The 19,018-nt window shown below is 44.2% G+C and overlaps 2 protein-coding genes across 5 annotated transcripts in view; one reads left to right on the top strand and one right to left on the bottom strand.

Annotated features, from left to right (window-relative positions):
• Positions 1–5,735: 5,735 nt before the first annotated feature.
• LOC143285999 (AKT-interacting protein-like) lies at positions 5,736–18,873 on the bottom strand. Of its 3 annotated transcripts, XM_076593490.1 has the most exons (10): positions 18,735–18,873; positions 17,727–17,818; positions 16,830–17,026; positions 16,144–16,309; positions 15,638–15,726; positions 14,955–15,053; positions 13,631–13,738; positions 13,003–13,079; positions 12,035–12,066; positions 5,736–8,254 (listed from the first exon to the last, which is right to left on the bottom strand). In XM_076593490.1, the coding sequence occupies exons 2-10, from the start codon at positions 17,754–17,756 to the stop codon at positions 8,147–8,149; spliced, it is 906 nt and encodes a 301-aa protein (XP_076449605.1). In that variant the 5' UTR covers positions 17,757–17,818; positions 18,735–18,873; the 3' UTR covers positions 5,736–8,146. The 3 variants fall into 3 exon arrangements, with proteins under 3 accessions (XP_076449605.1, XP_076449608.1, XP_076449606.1); XM_076593493.1 differs by lacking the exon at positions 12,035–12,066; XM_076593491.1 differs by lacking the exon at positions 12,035–12,066 and having other exon boundaries at positions 13,019–13,079.
• Positions 18,745–19,018, top strand: part of LOC143285997 (protein virilizer homolog) — a 78,140-nt gene continuing 77,866 nt past the window's right edge. For both annotated transcript variants that reach the window (XM_076593487.1, XM_076593486.1), the window contains exon 1: positions 18,745–18,946. In XM_076593487.1, coding sequence (XP_076449602.1) covers positions 18,875–18,946 — 72 coding nt within the window. In that variant the 5' untranslated portion in view covers positions 18,745–18,874. The remainder of the gene's footprint in view (positions 18,947–19,018) is intronic.

Here is a 19,018-nt window from a genome sequence, read left to right as displayed (position 1 = left end):
TGGACTACTGGTGTGTCCAAGGGGAAAAAAAAAAGTGAAATGTTTGCATTTTCTTGGTCTTCGCAATGGTGTAGCATAAGGTGGTAGAAACAGGTTTAAGTTCTGAATCCTACAAGTCTTCGAAAGAGTGACAAGTCCAGGAAAGTTCACCTTAGAACTTCTACATTTATGTGCTGCAACTCCCATGTTCACTCATATGTTTGAATGGTGTTTTACATGGACGACTGTTTTTACCCAACCACCATGAAGGCATCCATACTCTGTTTTGGGGGGACTGTATCAGTTCACACAGAGTGGTAACAGAAACATGAGGATCTTGTTGGCTTGTCAGTGCAATGCTGCATGAACACATGTTGGTGTAGGTGTGTGGGTGATAGTACATAGCCTTGTTCTCAGTCTGTTCAGCTGCTCTTTTGGTAAAGGTTAAGTTGAGGAGGTTGTCTTGTACAGTTTGTTAAGGGCGAGTTGAGGAGGTTGTCTTGTACAGTTTGTCAAGCTCTTCCATTAAAGGGCTAGTTGAGGAGGTTGTCTTGTACAGTTTGTTAAGGGCTAGTTGAGGAGGTTGTCTTGTACAGTTTGTTAAGCTCTTCTATTAAAGGGCTGGTTGGGGAGGTGGTGCTGCATCTAGAGTCTGTTCAGCTGCTGTTCTGTTAAAAGGGCTTTTTGGTGTCATATACTGTACCATGTCAAACTGATGCAAACTAGGCCTATTGGTTTGCTCTGCTTGGCCAAATTTCGGGCGGCTAACAGTGAAAAGACGGGCCCGCCCGCTCTCAGCCAATCAAACGCCTCAAAGCTATAAGCGCTGAATCATTCCTTTGGCCAAGGCTATCCACGCCATCTTGTCAGGTTTACGCTCTGTCTCGTCTTACGCTTTTTTCGGCTATTAAGCGTATCCTTTTGGCCTTATTTTGTTGCATGCGGCTTGTGTTTATTGTATTCTTACATTCTGTGTACTCGATTCGACTCGGCACCCTCGATTCGTTCGTTTTTTTCTGCCTCTAAGTCGATCCTGTCTTTCCTTTCTCTGTTGGGGGTCGGATTTTCGCTGGGTGCCTAAGCGCGGGTTCCATGCCTCGTGTGCCATACCACGAAGGCAGGGATCATGTTGCTGGGATTGAGACTCGGCAAGAGACTCTCCCAGGCCCGGAGCTCATGATTCCTCCCGATACGGACCGCGGCGATGCGTTGTTAGACGCTGATCGCGGAGGCGACTTTCGTACCAGTAAAACGGTCATGAAGGGGACCGTGGGGAAAGAGGTACGAGCGTTGCCTCCCGAGGTGTCCCAGCGCGAGGCAGGGAGAGGGGGGAATGGCAAGTCCTCTCCTGGCTGTAGGGACTCGCAGCTAGGCGCGAACTCCCAGGGGGAGGCCGCGCCCGGCCATTACCGGGGTCCCCACTCGGAGACGGCCCTCACGGGCCCCATTGTTGTTCCCCCTCCTCCCTTCTCTGTCGACCCCCCTCCCCCACCTCCTTTTGGTGGGGGAGAAAAAGTTGGTTCCGGGATGGGGATCTCTACTTTGCCCACCCCGGGCCAAGCCACCCCAGTCTCCCCACGGGAGGGGATTCGGGGCGCATGGCAACCTGCTCTGCAGGTCTTCCCGCTATCCGGCCGGTCTCCCCTGCTGGGGGAGGCCCGCGCGTGTCAGGCGGTTCCGGGCAGTCAGCCCGCTCGTCTGCGAGCGGGACTGACACCCAAGTTGGACCTGACCTCCCTCCGACTTGGCCAGGTTTTTTCCCTTCATGGAGGTCAACGCGCCAGTGACCCTTGGGGTTTGGGTCACAGTATGGCTGGTGCCCACGGGTAGTTACCCCCATTCTACCCGTACTGGGGTGCACCTGTGGTGCACGCTGGGTTGCCGGGAGTACCAAGGGCCAGCCCCTTGTCCGCTCCCCACCTGACCCAACCCAGCACATCTCACAGGGTGACACACACAGCCCCGACAAGTGGGATCGACTTCTTGTCGGTCAGGTCGAGCTCCTCGACCAATATTGCCACTCTGTCCACAAATCGGGTCTCTGTCAACCCACAGGTGACCTCCACGGTCACAACGGCCTTCTTGTCAGGACCGACGGCGGCTGAGGGGCCCTACTCGGCCCGGGGGAGCCTGCGGTTCCCACCTGCCCAGCCCTCGGTCCTACAGTGAGATGAGTGCGTGTTTGTCCCCTCACAGCACCCGTGGGTCCCTCTTGCATCCAGGGACGCCCTCTCAAGAGGTGGCACCCACCATCCCAAGCATGGTTGGACCTACGGTCCACACGCTCCCCACCCGCTTCAGGTGTCAAGGACATAACAGCGGTGGCCATGGTCCTGGCTCGGGATCGTCCCAGCTCATCCCACTGGGCTGACCACAGCTCACAGGACGCCCCAGTGGGTACATCCACTTGGGATGGCACCCAGCAGGGGATGGACTGCGAACAAGAGTGGGGAGCCCCTGTCTTCGGATGAGGACGAACAAGCAGATGAGCACTCTTCGCCCACATCCCAGGGGGGACAGATGAGCCCGTGCCTCCCTAGGGACCAGTCTGAACCAAACTCGGACTTTGCCGAGCTCGAACTGACCCTCCCCAATAGGGTCACGTATGCTGAATCAGTCCGTCAGGCTACTTTGTTACCCTTGACCCTCCTTACGCCATGTGACTCTAACTCCAGAACCACAAGGCGGCTCAGAGTGCCAGAAATGGTGCAGGAATGGCTTAATAAGCCAACCCGCACTGTCAGGGGTGCTGCTTCCATCCCTCCTCCAGGCACGGAGTCCCTCTCTGCCCCGGGCGCCTTTTCCCCGGGAAAGTTCCTTAAAGATTCCTCCAAGGGAGGGGTGTGGTCCTGGTACATATCACCTTCCCCACTTCAGCTACCCTATCCTTTAAAACGTTAGCAGAGTGGGACAAATTGGCCCGCCGCTGCCTCCTCGAGGTTTCCATGGCGTACACCTTCGACGCGTTCCTCCACAGGGCCCATGAGCTGTGGGAACAGTGTCCAGTTAATCAGGACACGGGGTCTCCTTCCTCTGTCCCGCCTGGCCTCTTCACCGACCAGAGGTTACACGCTTTTGGCAATAGGGTAGCATCTGGTCTCATGCGGTCCATCCCAGCACAGCAGCACTCCCTCTTCGGCCAGTTCCCGCCCCATTTTGTCAGCCACAGGGCAGAGACAAACAGGGAGGTGGCCTCATATTTGGCCCACACCTCTCATGGGCTCCAGGGTTCTATGCCATTGAAGAGACCGGCCACCAGGGCCCGTCCATATACCACGCCGCCTAAGTCAAAGCAGCGTGTGCAGAATCAGTGGCAGAGGACTAAACCACCTTATGTCCGTCCAAGCCGACCGGCCATGCCCAAGGCCAGAAGGCAGCACCCCCAATGACTGGGCCCCGATTCAGCACCACCAGTCGTTCAGCCCCTCCAAGTAGGAAACTTGTCCCGGCGTGCACATCAGTGGTGTGCTCTGGGATTCAACGACGGGATTATGTCTGTGCTAGAGTCGGGGTACATGCTGTCTTGGGTGGAGGACCACCCCCCTCTAAGATCCACTCCTCCTCCTTAGGTGCCCAGCTCGACGGAGCAGGAGAGCGTCCTAGAAAAAGAGATATCGCACCCACTCCTCATAGGGCTATATCTCAACTCTTGGACCCGGGCCCCGGTTTTTACAGCTGGTTGTTGGTGATTCCAAAGGTCTTGGGAGGGTGGAGACCAGTTTTGGACTTGTCCCCCCTCAACAAATTCCTCCCCAAAATCAAATTCAAGATGGACACACAGGCACAGATTCGGGAGACCATCCAACAAGGTGATTGGCCTACCTCTATCGATCTGGAAGATGTTTATTTTCATATACTCATCCATTCGGCATCCCATCGGTACCTGAGGTTCGTGTGGAGGGACAAGGGGTTCCAGTTCCCGGCCCTCCCATTTGGTCTGTCCCTTGCCCCTTTCCTGTTTACCAAGGTGGTGTGGGAATTGGTGTCCATCGTCCGCTCGGAATCCTTTTGTCTCTGTGTGTACCTGGACGACTGGCTTATCCTGACCCAGTCGCAGGCCCTGTGCCTGAGTCATACGGCCAGACTTCTAGACCTTTGCTCCCAACTGGGCTTCCTCAGGGACCAGCAGAGATGCGATCTGTCCCCACGTCAGTCCTTCGACTTCTTAGGGATGAGATTCGACACGCGGTCCATGATAGTCTCTCTGGGGCCAGATCACTGGGACCGTCTGGCAGGCCTCCTCAGCCACTGGCGCCACTCCTCCCAAGATACAGCGTGGACACTTTCTTCCCTCTTGGGCATGATGGAGTCCACGGCACCTCTCATTCCCCTGGACAGGGTTCTCAAGCGCCCTCTCCAGAGGGCACTGAGGTTACACCGGTCCCAGAGCACTCAGCCATGGGATACCCAGTTATGTCTGGGCGAGTGGTTCCTCGAGGTGATATCAGAGTGGTTAATCACCCCCCTTCGGACACAGGGAGTGCCCATAGCCCCACCTACTCTTCAGGTGGCACTCTTCACAGACGCCTCCTCCCTGGGCTGGGGAGCCCACATGGACTCACTCCATGCAGCAGGGACTTGGTCCCCGGAGGAGCGCCTATGCCACATCAATGTTCTGGAACTGGAGGCAGTTCGCAGGGCTCTCCTGCACTTCATGGGGGAGGCCACTGGCAAGACCATCCGCTTGTTCACGGACAAGACGACGGTCGCATGTTATGTGAACAAATGGGGGGGAGCGCACTCGGCAGACCTCTCCATGCGGACCGAGGCTCTCCTCCGTTGGTGCCACAGCAAGGGCATTCCACTTTCAGCGAGACACTTAGCGGGAAAAACCAGCATCTTGGCAGATGCTCTCAGCAGGTCCAAGAGTGTCATACGCACAGAGTGCACCCTGGACAAGGACAGCCTTCAGTGGGTGTGGGAACAGTGGTTTCGGCCGATGGTGGACCTTGTTCAACAAGAGACTTCCCACTTACGTCTCTTCGGTTGCCGACCCAGAAGCGTGGGCAGTGGATGCTCTCTCTCTAGACTGGAGCAGTCTGATTGCCTCCGCATTTCCTCCCTTTCCAATTCTGTCCAAGGTGATATGGAAAGACAGATTGGAACACCCGCAGCTGATCCTCATTGCGCCGAAATGGCCAGCCCAGACCTGGTTTCCGGACCTTCAGTCCCTGACACATGTTTCCACCCCTGGAACTTGAAACCAAATCTCATCTGCTGAGGCAGCCTCGCTCGGGCACTCCTCATTCCAATCCAATTAAAAGGGCTTGTTGGGGATGAGGGGGGTGGTTGGTGGCTCACATTTTGCACTTGTGTACAAGTGATATAACACACTGCTGTCAGGAAAACAGCTGACAGTGAGAAATGGCAGTCGACAAAGTGGACAGTCCCTTCACACCAGTGGGACACAGGCTCTCATCTGGAGACAACTCCCTTGCCACACCGAGGGGCACCATGTGTGACACTCCCACCCCCTTCAAAACCTCCCCTAAGCACCTATCTTTATGATTCAGACTTCAACTCATTTTAACAAAACTTACCTCCCTTCAAAAATAATGTCCAACATATTTACCTACCGTGACCTGGTGCAGGCTCCAGCATGGGTTTGATATCTGTCGTGTGTAATATACTAGTTTGCCCAAGCACGGAAATCATTCACAGTGAATAATGTGGCAGTGGTGTAAAACTCATCAACATAACGTCACACACACACACAAAATCTCTGAGACAAAGTACCACAGACGACAGGATGTGAATGTGAAGGGAGTATTCCCTTTTATTGCAAGCATGATATCTGTTGAAATGCAAACATGTGGCCTGCCCTAAATGCATGCTTTCACATGTAGTTCATGTTGCATCACAGCATTCAAGCACTGTTGTCTCCCGTCTTACACAGAAAGTAAAGCCAGTACATCAAACTCAAAGAGGCTGGATAAAAAAAAAAGGCAAGGTAAAAACTATACAATTGATATGCACAAGTCTCCTGTTAAAGAGGTCCAAGTCCATGGGCAAGATTCATTTATACATGGACTTTTTATATGCTTTGAAAACCTCATAATCTGAGTAGTATAGAACGCACAACGCCTCTCCTGAAAATCACAATTTCTAAGACTGTTGGAGAATCTAGTGTTCACAGAAACCTCTCAAGACCTCCCAGATTCACACTGAAGAATATCCACTTGGTGGCAAGATAACACTTAAAAAGATGGAAGCATCGATACACTCTATGGTACATGTTGCACACTGTTTGAAGGTTAGATCTGTTACAACTCTGTAAACACAAGTCATAGAACTCTGCGCATACATATATGCAGACAGACACACATGCACATACACACTCCATGGGTAATGTGTTGTGTCAGAAAATAAGATGGGACTTTAGAGTGCAGGTAAAGAGCCACTGCCACAACAGAATGAAATCAAAGCACCATAGCAAGAAACAGATGTACACATATCACACTGTTCACTGGGAAAAAATAATCGGCACAACCTGTTCAGGCATGACAGCATCCACTCTTTGAAAGAATGATTACCTGCTCTGCAGCAAATCGTTCTCTCAATCTTTACTAGTTATTCTCTCTACAAAATACTAACAATCTGAGATTCTTCTTTCACTTTCTCCTTCAAGAAATTGTCAATGAATGTTTCCCTAGCAGAAAAAAAAAGTTACAATGTAACTGTTTGGTAACAAACGGTTGTCATTTTTCATAAGTTCCTTTTTCATTGGTAGCACAACCACTGAACTTACCAATAAAACGTCAACTCTAAAAGCTATGTTGCATACCTTGGGTAAGACCAATAAAAATAGTTATCTCACTGTACAACCCCCGAAAGCCTGGGATGAGCAAGAAGATTATGACAGCACGAAACGAAGTCGCTCACTGAAAAACGGACACACTGTGAAAGGGGAATGATTCAAAATGGCAAGATCTTATTGTTCCTCTTATGGAAGCCTTCCTCAAAACTGAATCATACACGAGAAAAGTCCTTAAGTTCCTTTACAACCCCTTGGAGCGCCCCCTCCTCCTCTACTCCTTACAACAACAAAAATCCAAGTGGTTATGAACATGGAAGAGTGATGGTTACATGAACTTATGGAGAAGTGCATAAGCACCAACAGTCACATGAACTACTGGAGAAGTGCATAAGCACCAACTAAAACAGTCAATGAACTAATGGGGAAGTGCATAAGCACCAACTAAAAGTCACATGAACTAATGGAGAAGTGCATATACACCAACTAAAAGTCATGAATTAATGAAAGTGCATAAGCACCAAGTCACATGAAATAATGAAGTGCATAAGCACTCACTACACTGGCCCCTGGGAAGTGCAGTCACTGTCACTGGCTGTACAATTCTCATCAAGTGGTTATATCTTCTTTTCTCTTTTTCCAGAAATGTACAAGTCTGTTGAACAGTACAGGCATCCATACCAATTTCACAACACTAACAAATTCAAATAAATAAAACCAAACACAATAAACCGACAAAACAGAAACCCACTTGGATAATAAATACCACTGCCAAAAGTCGCACAAAGCAAAGGTACACATACACCCATCAGACAAACCCTCTCACAATATAAGGTTATACAAACGCACGCGTGCACACACACACACACACACTAACCCACACATCAAACTACAATAAAGCATCTGACAAAAATCACCACCACCACCAACAAAAAGCCATAGAAACACAAAAATAAAAAGAATCACCGAAGCAACACAACAAAAGCAACATCGTAAACAGCACTGGAGTACATTTTTTAGTCTCAAAATTGGGAGCAAATTTGTACACTGAAAAAACCCAAAAAAACCAACAATACCAGAACAGCTTAAAAATAAAACAACGAGATACAACAAACAAAAATAATATTGAACTGAAATTTTCCACTGGAAGCAATAACTTCATCTCAAAGTGAATCAGTATTATCATGACAGTGATCACGGTTAGCAATCAAAACCATTCCTATTATCACATCTCAAGCATGCAGGAGCAGTTTCAAGTTAATCAAAAGACAAAAATAAACCTCTCAAACCGTCAGCTGCACCATGACATATCCCTCACGACATGATACCATGTAGATTTCACAGCCACATCTGATGAAGCAGTCGAGGAAAGGTGTGTGTGTGTGTGTGTGTGTGTGTGTGAGGATGTGTGTGTCAGGCCGGTGCCGAGTCATCCCGGACAAACATCTGTGTGGACCCTGGCCTCATCCACGACATGCCCAGGTCACGAGGGCTGGCTGAACGCTCTTCACTCTGTCGAGTCTGGAAGAAAGAAAAAAAAAAAAAGTGATCATGTGAGTAAAAAAAATCTTCCAAAGAATAGCATGTTGAAAACTTCAAAAGGATCAGTTCTGTTGAAAGCCCTAAAAGAACTAAATATGTCAATAACCATTTCTAAGGTACAATACTTTGAAAGGATAACTATTTGGCTTTTTAAAACTTTCTTCTGTCTGTAACTGGTTGGTTTGCAACCAAATTTGAGAATAACCAATTTTGGTGAATATTAATTTAATACGGATGCCTGTTTTTTTTAATGTTTTTTTCTTTTTCTGTCAGTGTCTGGTTGGCTGTTTTATGTTGATTTTTTTTCACACTGTTTCTATCCTTTTCACAATCTGTCTAAATCCATGTATTTGATGATCACATGACCCTGGTCACTAGCTATGCTGTTTCTTCCTTAGTGACAATTCTGTCTTCTCACAAAAGTAAGCTGAGTGAGTGTCTCCTTGAGGTGGAGATATTGTTGTCAACCATGTACACAAGCATCTAAAGATATACCAACATCTTCACACACACACACACACACACACTATTCTCGTTTTTAATGGACACAACAAAATAATGTGCATTTAAAAAAAAAACCCAATTACACACACAACTACATACAACTGTGTCTATAATTCTACACATAATAAAAACATCAACACAAGCAATAAAGCACAACAGCATGCCAACCAGAAGACTACGCACCATCCCATTTATCCTAACTCATTTAGTACAAGCCACAGTGAATCAGACACACACATGCCTCAGCTCCCAATTCTTCCCTCTATTAGTTTCTTTTTCCCAACCTCTCTTCATCCTCTCTTTCCTGTTTCTTTCATAATACACAGTGCACCAAACCAAACCATCACCTCACCACCATTACCAGACTGTTTTGTTCTTTTTTAAGCTCTTTATTTTATATATTTGTGTAACAGAAACAGAGAATGGAAAAGGAAGGGTTTATAAGAAGTAGAAATAAGTGTTACATTCTTAAATGTGTGAATGAGAGAGAAAGACAGAGAGAGTGTGTGTGTGTGTGTGTGTGTGTGTGTGTGAGAGAGAGAGAGTGCACATGTGTAAGATTCTACTGTATACTGAATATGTCTGAACCAAAGAAAAGAAGTCTACACTGAATTCAATGTAATCCTGATGATAAAATGCTCTACATCTTCAGCAGATTAAGTATGACCCCAAAACTAAAACATGAAACATGAAATATTTTTCTTTTGTAAGCAGAAATCTGGCCAGTTAAGTCTCAAAAGCTTTAAACAGAAACCTTCATCAGTTCATGCTTACGTATCAAAATGAAAAACCTGAATGTTTAAACTATCTCAAGAACACAACTGAATGTTCAACAAAGTCTTAAAAAAAAAAAAAAAAAAAAAAAAAAAATTTTTTAAAAGCCTGAATGTTGACTATAACTCAAAAACACAAACATGAATGCTATGTCTCAAAAAAAAAAAGAAAAAAAAAAGAGGCAGAGTGACAGAGAGTAGTACATGAGGTGGTGGTGTGTGGGTGTGGGTGTGGAGAAAGGCGGGGGAAAGAGGTAAAAAGGAAAAGATGTTGGCCAAAAGTCAGACCCATGACAGGAAGTAATACATCAGGTGGTGGTGTGTGTGGGTGAAGAGATGGGTAGGGGTGGGGCTGGGGGTTAGAACAGGACAAAGTAGTCAGCTCAAGGTCAGAAACACACCAGAAAGTGGTATAACTACAAGAAGTGGTGTGTGTGGGTGAAGAGATAGGAGTAGGGGTGGGGGGGGGGGGGTGCAACAGAACAAAGTAGTGACCAAAGGTCAGACACACGACAACAGAACGCAGTACACGAGGTGTGTGTGGGTGTGGGGCCGGGGGGGGTGGGACAGAAAGGGTGATACAGAACAGCACAAAGAGACCAACAAAAGGGCCGACACATGAGAACAGGAGCGGCCGAGAATCTGGCCATGAACAGTGACCATGCCTGCATGCTGGTTATTTCATCTGGCTCTTGACATATTTTTAATAAATATGTCTGACACCATTCACTCCTTCCTACGTGATCTGTATGGTAACAGTCAGGCGGATGATTTCTTTGGTATTCATGTGAACCGTAACTTCACTATGATAACAACACTAGTATCTCTGTCCTGTGTGTACATGTCAATGTGTTAGTGGCTGGGTCAGCTCGTCTGAAGACTGACAAAAACTACTAAGATAACATGTTTTTCTTCACGAGTGATTTTTCTCATGTTCCAACAAAAACCCCTCTTCTGAAATCATGTGGATACACTGGATACCAACAGATTGACCATGACTATCAACTGTCTATTTTTGTATTGAAATTTCATAAATTGTTCATACGAGTCCAAATCCCTCATAAAAAGATGCATAGTGTTGATCTACAAAAAAGACAATGGCCACGGTAAGATGCTAACAATGAAATTCAAAACAATACTATTGAATGGTTGATACAGTTTTGAAGACTTCACATATGTTGTTTTCAAAATATTAATGAAGCTAAAAAAATCTGTTACTGATCTCTAAATGTTTTTATACACTGCATCTCATTCTTTCTCTTTGTAAAATCATGGTTTAGAAAACATGTATGTCAGCATGCTAAGAAAATTCATGCTTTGAATATATGTTGCTTATGATAGCATGTGTACACAGGAATATATTTATAATTAAATTGCAACAAAATTCTGCTGAAAGAATATAGAACTAATGGCATGCACTGTAAAATATCTAACTTGGTTGCTGATATTACCATGCAATTCAGAAAGGCTGTTGTCAGAATATACAACACAGTATTTAGATTTCAGACCAAGCATAATTATACCATCCAACAGTAACAGATGTCAATGCAAACCACAACCACCCACACTCGACTACTTTCTTGGCCTCAGTGCATCCTAAATCTAGCTCTACTACCCACAAAAAAACAACAACATTTACTTTATCCCACACATTTCCTCTTTCTCTTCATCTCACAATGTTCCCCTTTCTTTCACAGCAAAAATATGTGACTTGAAACCAGTGGTTTGCTGTTTACATTTCAAACACTCCAAAACATCCAACAGTAAAGCGCATTCTTGACAAGGTAAAATATGGACCGTGAGATTTGCTTACCAAGCATCATCACTATCTAAGTTCTAACTGATGAAACAGAAAAGAGACTACATAAAATGTACACACTGTGTATATATGAATGAAAAAGTCTATGAAGCTTACTGTGAATGAACTGATGCACATCACACGCAAAAGGCAAGGGACTGAACAAAGCACACCACGTACAAGTAACGAACACGATCTGATCACTACCTACATTAAATACACACCCCTCAGCTTACCCTCCCACCCCCACCCTCCCACAATGTACTCTCCAACCCCCCTTCTCCGGACAAAATATTAAGAAACTGCAATTACCGAAAAACCACCACCAAAAAATTCCGATCATTACAATTATCTCAAATAATCATTTATTGACAATTACCTAAAAGTACACCATGAATTCATCTGATCATTACAATTATCTCAAATAATCATTTACTGACAATTACCGAAAATTACACTGTGAGTTTACTCAGCAAGGCTTGCAAATAGCAAAAAAAAGTTAACAGCTGAATGACAAAAACCCAACAACTATTCAGTCAAAAAACCAGCTAACATGCACAACATTCTACACATCAACAACAAACAAGCCAGTATTCGGGGCTGCAGGCACACCAGTAACACAGAAAGATGGAAGCAGAAAGACACACTGGCTGCACGTACTGAACTGACAGAAAACACACTTACTTCATCTCCAGAATAGCTACTCTCACACCTGTCTACAGAAGTTCACGTGCACAATTCATAAAAAAAGAAAAAAGAAAAGAGGAATCCGCTGATGCCTATCCCATGAAATATCTCTCAGTTAACACTATTTATCCAGGACCATTGTAGTTTATATGATTATGACTGTCCAGTCCATTTCATTTCCTTATGTCTTGAATCTCTAACCTTGTCAACAATGTGTATGTGATCTTTCTCTCTCTCTCTCTCGCTCTTTTTTTTTTTTTTAATTTTAAGTAAATAAAATACTGTGGGTCACCTTTAAGTATGTGTAATTAAAACTACTTTTAAAGACATCAATAGCACTTCTGAACCCATGCTTGAAAGTGTGTACCTTGCTATCACAAAAATGATATGCAAACAGTAAACTGAACAAGCCAATGAACACAAACTTACTTTATCACACAATATACACATACTACATACTCATTCTGCATCTCACACACTCATGTATCTTCTCTGTCATAAATCACACACACACACACACGCTCACTCTGTATCTCTCACACACACATTAACTTTATCACAAAACAAACATTTACAAACACACCACATACTCACTCACTCTTAATCTCAAAACTCATACATTACTAAAAAAAGTATGCAAATTCGTCGTTTGATTTTGGTTAACAACAAACAATTTACAACATGCACAGTGTTAAAACTTACTGACCTCACATGTCAGTGCACGTTTTGCGAGCAGCATCTAGGAGTCAATCCAACGACCAGATTAACCAACCGATGACAACCATACTAGGAGTCAATCCAACGACCAGATTAACCAACCGATGACAACCATACCCGCCCCCTCCCCAACACACACACACACACCAGCCACAAACCGACACAGCTACAGACAGCTTACACAGGCAGTGAGGGCTAGAGACGAGAAGCAGTGAACAGAGCCGTGCCATGCAGGGGGAGACAATTACCTTGGGAATAAAGTACCTTAGAGTTCAGCATCTGCCGCTTGGCCTCGCAGTGCACCGGCTCTGTCCAGGGACTGAACCTGCCCACAACACGCTGGTCAGGTTGACACGACTTCACTCACTTTGTGTGTGTGTGTGTGTGTGTGTGTGTGTGTGTGTGTGTGTGTGTGTGTGTGTGTGTGTGTGTGTGTGTGTGTGTGTGTGTGTGTATGTGTGTGTGTGTGTGTATGTGTGTGTGTGGGAGGGGACGGGCATGGGCATATATATAGATATATGCTTGAATGTATGTATGTATGCATTATCTGTGTGTAGTTTGCTAGGTACATTTTTTTGGTGTATGTGTAATATGGATTACTTTTGTTAGTAATGTTATATGACAATGTGAGTGACATCTTCCAGTAATGCTGTATGATCATGAAAATGGTGTTACATGCATGTGCTCACTGTTCAAAGTCCGATTTTCCATTTGCCATCAAGACTGTTCCAAGAAAAAAAAAGAAGCTGCCATTCTTTTGCATACCACACGCTCCTCAGGCCTAACATCTCTAAAAAGCCATTGATTCTGACAGGTTTGCCTTGTTACAGATACAGCTACTGGTGGATGGCAGAACCGTGTGCCTTGCTAACTGACCTGAGTGCGTACGGGTCGTCAGAGGTTGGGGGCTGCATCAGACGCTGTTTGGCCGTCTGCACTGACTCACTGACCTGCTGTCGGAACTGCTCCGCATCCTGCTCATAACTGAAAGGGACACAGCGCCTTTAGTCAACGCCAATCAATCACTCGTACACACCTGCATCAGTGTATGTAACTCTTCTCCATCTGTAGTAACAACACTAATAATAACAGCAATAATGACAATAATAATACTACTAAGAGAACACTTCGTATGCCCAGTCTAATGATACAAAAGCCCTGAGTGTTTACAATGAAAAGCACAATGACATATGCAAACTACAAACTCACGCAATACACCTTCATGCACTCCCACTCCAACCTCCAGCCACAAACCCACTCTCACTCCACACAAAATTCAGACACATGCATACACAAGCAAACCTTGGCCACTGAAGGTAATTGAACATGTGGACATTTACAAAATTAGTAACAATTAAATTAATAAGATTTTTTTTTTTTTTAAGTCTGTGCACAACAGCTGCCGAGTCTACTGGTACTATGCACATTGGTAAACATTTAACATTGTTGCTTATGGTCCAACCAACTGAGTTCATATGTCTTAACCACTGAGCTCCTCAAGGCAGATAATACTAGGCTGTGCGAAGGACACCATTCCGTCCACTTATAATCCTGCAGATTTTAGTGTGCGTGCATGTGTGTGTGTGCGTGTACGCGTGCATGGACATGTGTGTGAATATCCATGAGAGAAAGGGAATGAAAATATACGCATGCATGTCCCTCTTATGTATGTTTTCATGAGTTGTCTGGGAACAGACATATTGTCACACTGGAATATACTGACAAATACATAACAGTATGCTGTAACAAACAGTTAAATAATATACTGATAAACACTTAAGTCACAAAAAAACCCAACAAAAAACCCCCCAAAACAAACAAAAACAAAAATCACTGACAGATACTTTAGGAAATATGCTGACAAATGATTCCATATCACCAGAGTTAAAGATTCTCCTTCCACACAGATGACTCAGAGCTAAAATGGACAGGGGAAAGTAGTTTTGCACGTCCTCATCTCAAGAGAGCAGGATGCAGGAAGTGGAAAATGTTGAAGATGAATCCAAATACCACACACATCATAAAAGACATAATGTAGAACTCTCCACGAAAATTAGACACATGCTCTGAACTGTACATACACTTTTAGAAAATGACCAAATAATTCTGACATGTTCAGATGTATGTTCTTTTATTGATACTAGTTTGCTTGGATTCTCTCATTACTATGTGCACCCTCCCTCCCCCCTCTGATACTTACAGAGTGGCTGCCTCAGCATTCAGAGGTGATTTGGTTTCGATCTTGTAGAAGATTTTTCGTGCATACATCAACACTTGCCATAAATGATTGACATTGCGTCTGAAAAGAAAAAAAAAAGCATACACGTGGATGATATAATCAGTGGAAGAATGCAAAGAGAAATAGAGAGTTGGATGTTGAGATGGAAGACAGAGAGCAAGAGACAGTATGTGTGTGTGCATGTGTGAATGTGACTTTACATTTGTGTGTGTGTGTGTGTGTGTGTGTGTGTGTGTGTGTGTGTGTGTATGCATGCACACAAAAATGTGTGAACACAAGCAAACGCTCTTGATATGCAACATTCTGTTGAGGCTACTGACAGCAACAATGACCTGTCTACAAAGCATTCATTCAGGAAAGACCTGCCATTAAACATCTCAGTTCTGCAAACAATAGAAAACTCTGGATTTCAATTATTACAAAAACCTAACGTCAAGATTATGCTCTCGTGATTTCTTAAAATGTCTTTGCACTTTTATCTGTACACAACTATTTCCAACATATTCTTAACGAAGCATGCAAAGAGCCAATGCTCAAGTCAAATCTTACAGGGCACAGATTAAACACAGTGCATAACCCAGACAATATCTCTCCATGACGATGGATCATGATGAAGGGTGAGAGGTCAATGGTCTGACAGTTACCTCCACTTGGGAAAAGCCCGCTTGACGTCCACCTTCCCTGAAGCCGGATCCACAAGGGGGTGGAACACGGGGAACTCGAACACAAAGTCCTGAAAACAAAACACAGTCCATATCACACTGAACATGTCAACAGCTTTTTTGTAGTATCAGTATGTGTTCCGGTACCGGAAATAAATGCGGCTTATAAACCAGTGCGCCTTATGTATGTATAAAGTTCAATTTTTTCCAAAATTTAGTGGATGCGGCTTATATACCAGTGTGCTCAATAGACCGAACTTTACGGTAATTCATGAACTGAAAACTTCCAAACTAATCAGTAATATAACGAGCTAGTGGGGACAAAATATGAGACTGCCTCCCTTCTTATGCTATCATACAGTGAGATGATGAAAGTATCCACATTTTTAGTTCGAAATTTACACACACTGAAAACTTGCAAACGAATCCATGAAAGCACACAGAGTTTCAAACATTAATTTTCATGAAGAGGAAAACTCTCCACTCACTGGGCAGTCTCCGTCAGGGTAGTTGTCAGGGATGGTGAGGGTGAAACGAAGAGCGCAGCCTTCATAAAGACCCTGACGCAGAAATAGCACACCATTCCACACCAGTGGAGACTTGGCCGAGGGCATCACATACACCCCCGGAAGCTTTTGTTTGTGTAGCTGATTGCTGAAAAGTTGATTAAAAAGGTCATTTTCATTACTAGCATACCTCTCAAAACAAAGCATGCCAGCCAAGACAGCAGAGTAAAAAAAAGGTCATACATGCATAAGCCCATTCATAGAAAAGATCACACATGGGTGACGACAGTTTCAGCCTATAAACACAGAAGAAATATTACTATGATTATCATCACAAATATTTTAATTTCCCTTGTACTAAATGCGCAAAACAACCTTATTTTTTACTGAAGAAGTCAAGAACACATGCACAGAATTTCTCTCTCACTCGCTTTCTCTCTCCCTCCCTCTCTCTCTCACACACACACAGAGATCTGGTTTAAAATATGTAGGCATGACCATGCAACTGTATCAGAGGGAACAATAGACAGGGATAGATGAAGAGAGAGAGAGAGAGAGAGAGAGAGAGAGAGAGAGAGAGAGAGAGAGCACTTTCAGTTGGGAAGAAACACAACAATGGCTAAACAGTAGTAAACTGAAGACAATAAGAAAGGAAATAATGGACATACTACTCAGCCATCATGGAGTACTCCTGTAGAAAAGGGCCATAGCCCGAGGTCCCTCGCACCGGGGGCACCTGCTTGCTGCTCACTTTGCTCACTCCCCTTGTACTGCTCAGCTCAGAGCTTGGAATGCTGGGAAGCTGACGACCTTCACCCCCACTGCTGGAAAGGCGTGGAGATGGGGACGCTGAGTGTGCTTCAGACTGGTGACAAAAATCAGATCATACCATGCCAGGCCAGCCAACTGAATAAGGAGCTGGGAGAGTTGTTGCCACATCTTTAAACCAAACGTTTAAACCCACTCCAGTTGAATCACGCTGCTGACTGCAGAACATGCCAAACAGCCCAGATCTCTAAGTCACAATATCAACAAAGGCAATTAAACAGAAACAACCACCTACATAGTACGACACACTGATTAAACATATATTGTGAGACACATGGATTCAGAATGCTGCATTACAAAATGGTTAAGTTCTCAGAAATTAAGATATACAGACACAGACTTCATAAAAGTTCTGAGGTCTTGATACTGAAATTACACACAGAATCACAGTACTTGAGTCACAAACCAAAACTCAGTGTGTTAAATCTATTGTGTGTTAAACATATAAAAGATAGATAAAATGTACATGTGTGATAAAACATGTCTGACTAGCAAGCAAACAAAACTACCCAGCTGGTAAACCTATAAAAATATTTATATCTCCTAACAATTATTAACATGACATGATCACTTTTAGTTCTGAACACCTTTTTTTTTTTTTTCTTTTTTAAACCTCATATTAAAATAATGTGACTTTTTAACACTGTAAGTAACACAGGTAAAAAAAAAAAAAATCTCAAGAGCTTTAAATTGACAATCTTTATGATAGTAATCAGTGTTTACAAAAAAGTACAAACCTCAGTTGATGAGTCTTGAGTGCTTGACATTGTGGGGATTCAAATAACCGTCAGTAAAATCACTTTCTTGTTACCTCCTGAAGAGTTCACATCTGTGTAACATAATGTCAACATATTCATTTCATTATCATGAAGTGTTATTTTCCATTTGCATTGTGATTAAGTAGTATTTGTCTTCAAATTTGTTCTTGTTGTAACAAAGTGCACTAAAATCAGTAAGAAACCAGAATAAATTTCAAAGGTAACTCTTGCAAAGGGGTGGAAGAGAATGTACAAGTGGGGTGGAAAGTTCAGAGGCGGATGCATGTATAAAATATAAATCTAGTTCTCTGTTAAAAAAAAAGAAAAAAGAAAGTAGCTTGAACTCCTAACTGCCAAGTAAACACTTAATTCAGTGCTGTTGTTTGTGGTTGTGGTCTCTTTCTGAGATTTCTGCAGCACCAGCCCCAAAGCTGCCACTCCACTGCCCTTGCCCCCTTTCCTTCCTCACTAGTCTCTAATGTTTTAATTCTAGGGCAAATAAAGAATCAAAATCTACAGACAATTGAATCAGTCTGCATCAGCTATGGTGAAAGCTGGATCAGTCTCCAATGAAATGGTTGTGTTGTAAAAGAAAAAGTCGATTCAGTGGATTGCTGAGAGTGGGTGTGTACAGTTGTGCGGTGGGAAGCCTGTTTTTGATTAGTCAGGCCGATGCTGAATGGTTACCTGACTTGACATTTGACAGTCGTTAGTCCCAACAATTATTACATAATCTGCAAAAATATCAAATTGTTTTGTTTATCTTTAAACCAAGCCCACATCACACACTGACGCTGCGCCAGCGGCTTTACCACTGTTAAGTTTTGTTTTTCATTCAACTGTGTTTGTTGTTTGGCAAACACGATAGTGTGGTTTGAAACGCTCCCTCTTTGTTCGTCTGTTGCACTCATTTTGTGTGGGAATGATAGGTTACACTATATCAATAATGTGTAGAATCTGCAGGAACACGCCCTAAAAAACAATTACCTTCAATCAAACGAGTCCTTCTGCTTTGGGTTGAAATGTGTTTCACTCTGTCAAGCCGATGTTTGCAATGCCATCTGTATCAAGGGCCGGTCATTCTATCAGAACAAATTCGCACGGCAGGGGAAGTCACCGATCAATAAATGATGGCGGACGCCGGAGACAGTTCAGTGGAGCTTTTGTTTTTTGACACCTTTTCCCACGAAAACACAGAGGTTTGTCAGAAACTTTTCATTATTTTTGTCCGACTCATGTTCACCCATGAAACCTAGCCTACCATATTTCAC

This window comes from Babylonia areolata, chromosome 9, assembly GCF_041734735.1.
Source record: "Babylonia areolata isolate BAREFJ2019XMU chromosome 9, ASM4173473v1, whole genome shotgun sequence".
Classification (NCBI taxonomy): Eukaryota; Metazoa; Mollusca; class Gastropoda; order Neogastropoda; family Buccinidae; genus Babylonia; species Babylonia areolata.
Note: the sequence above shows the minus strand (reverse complement) of the source record. Positions and strands in the feature narration are given on the sequence as shown.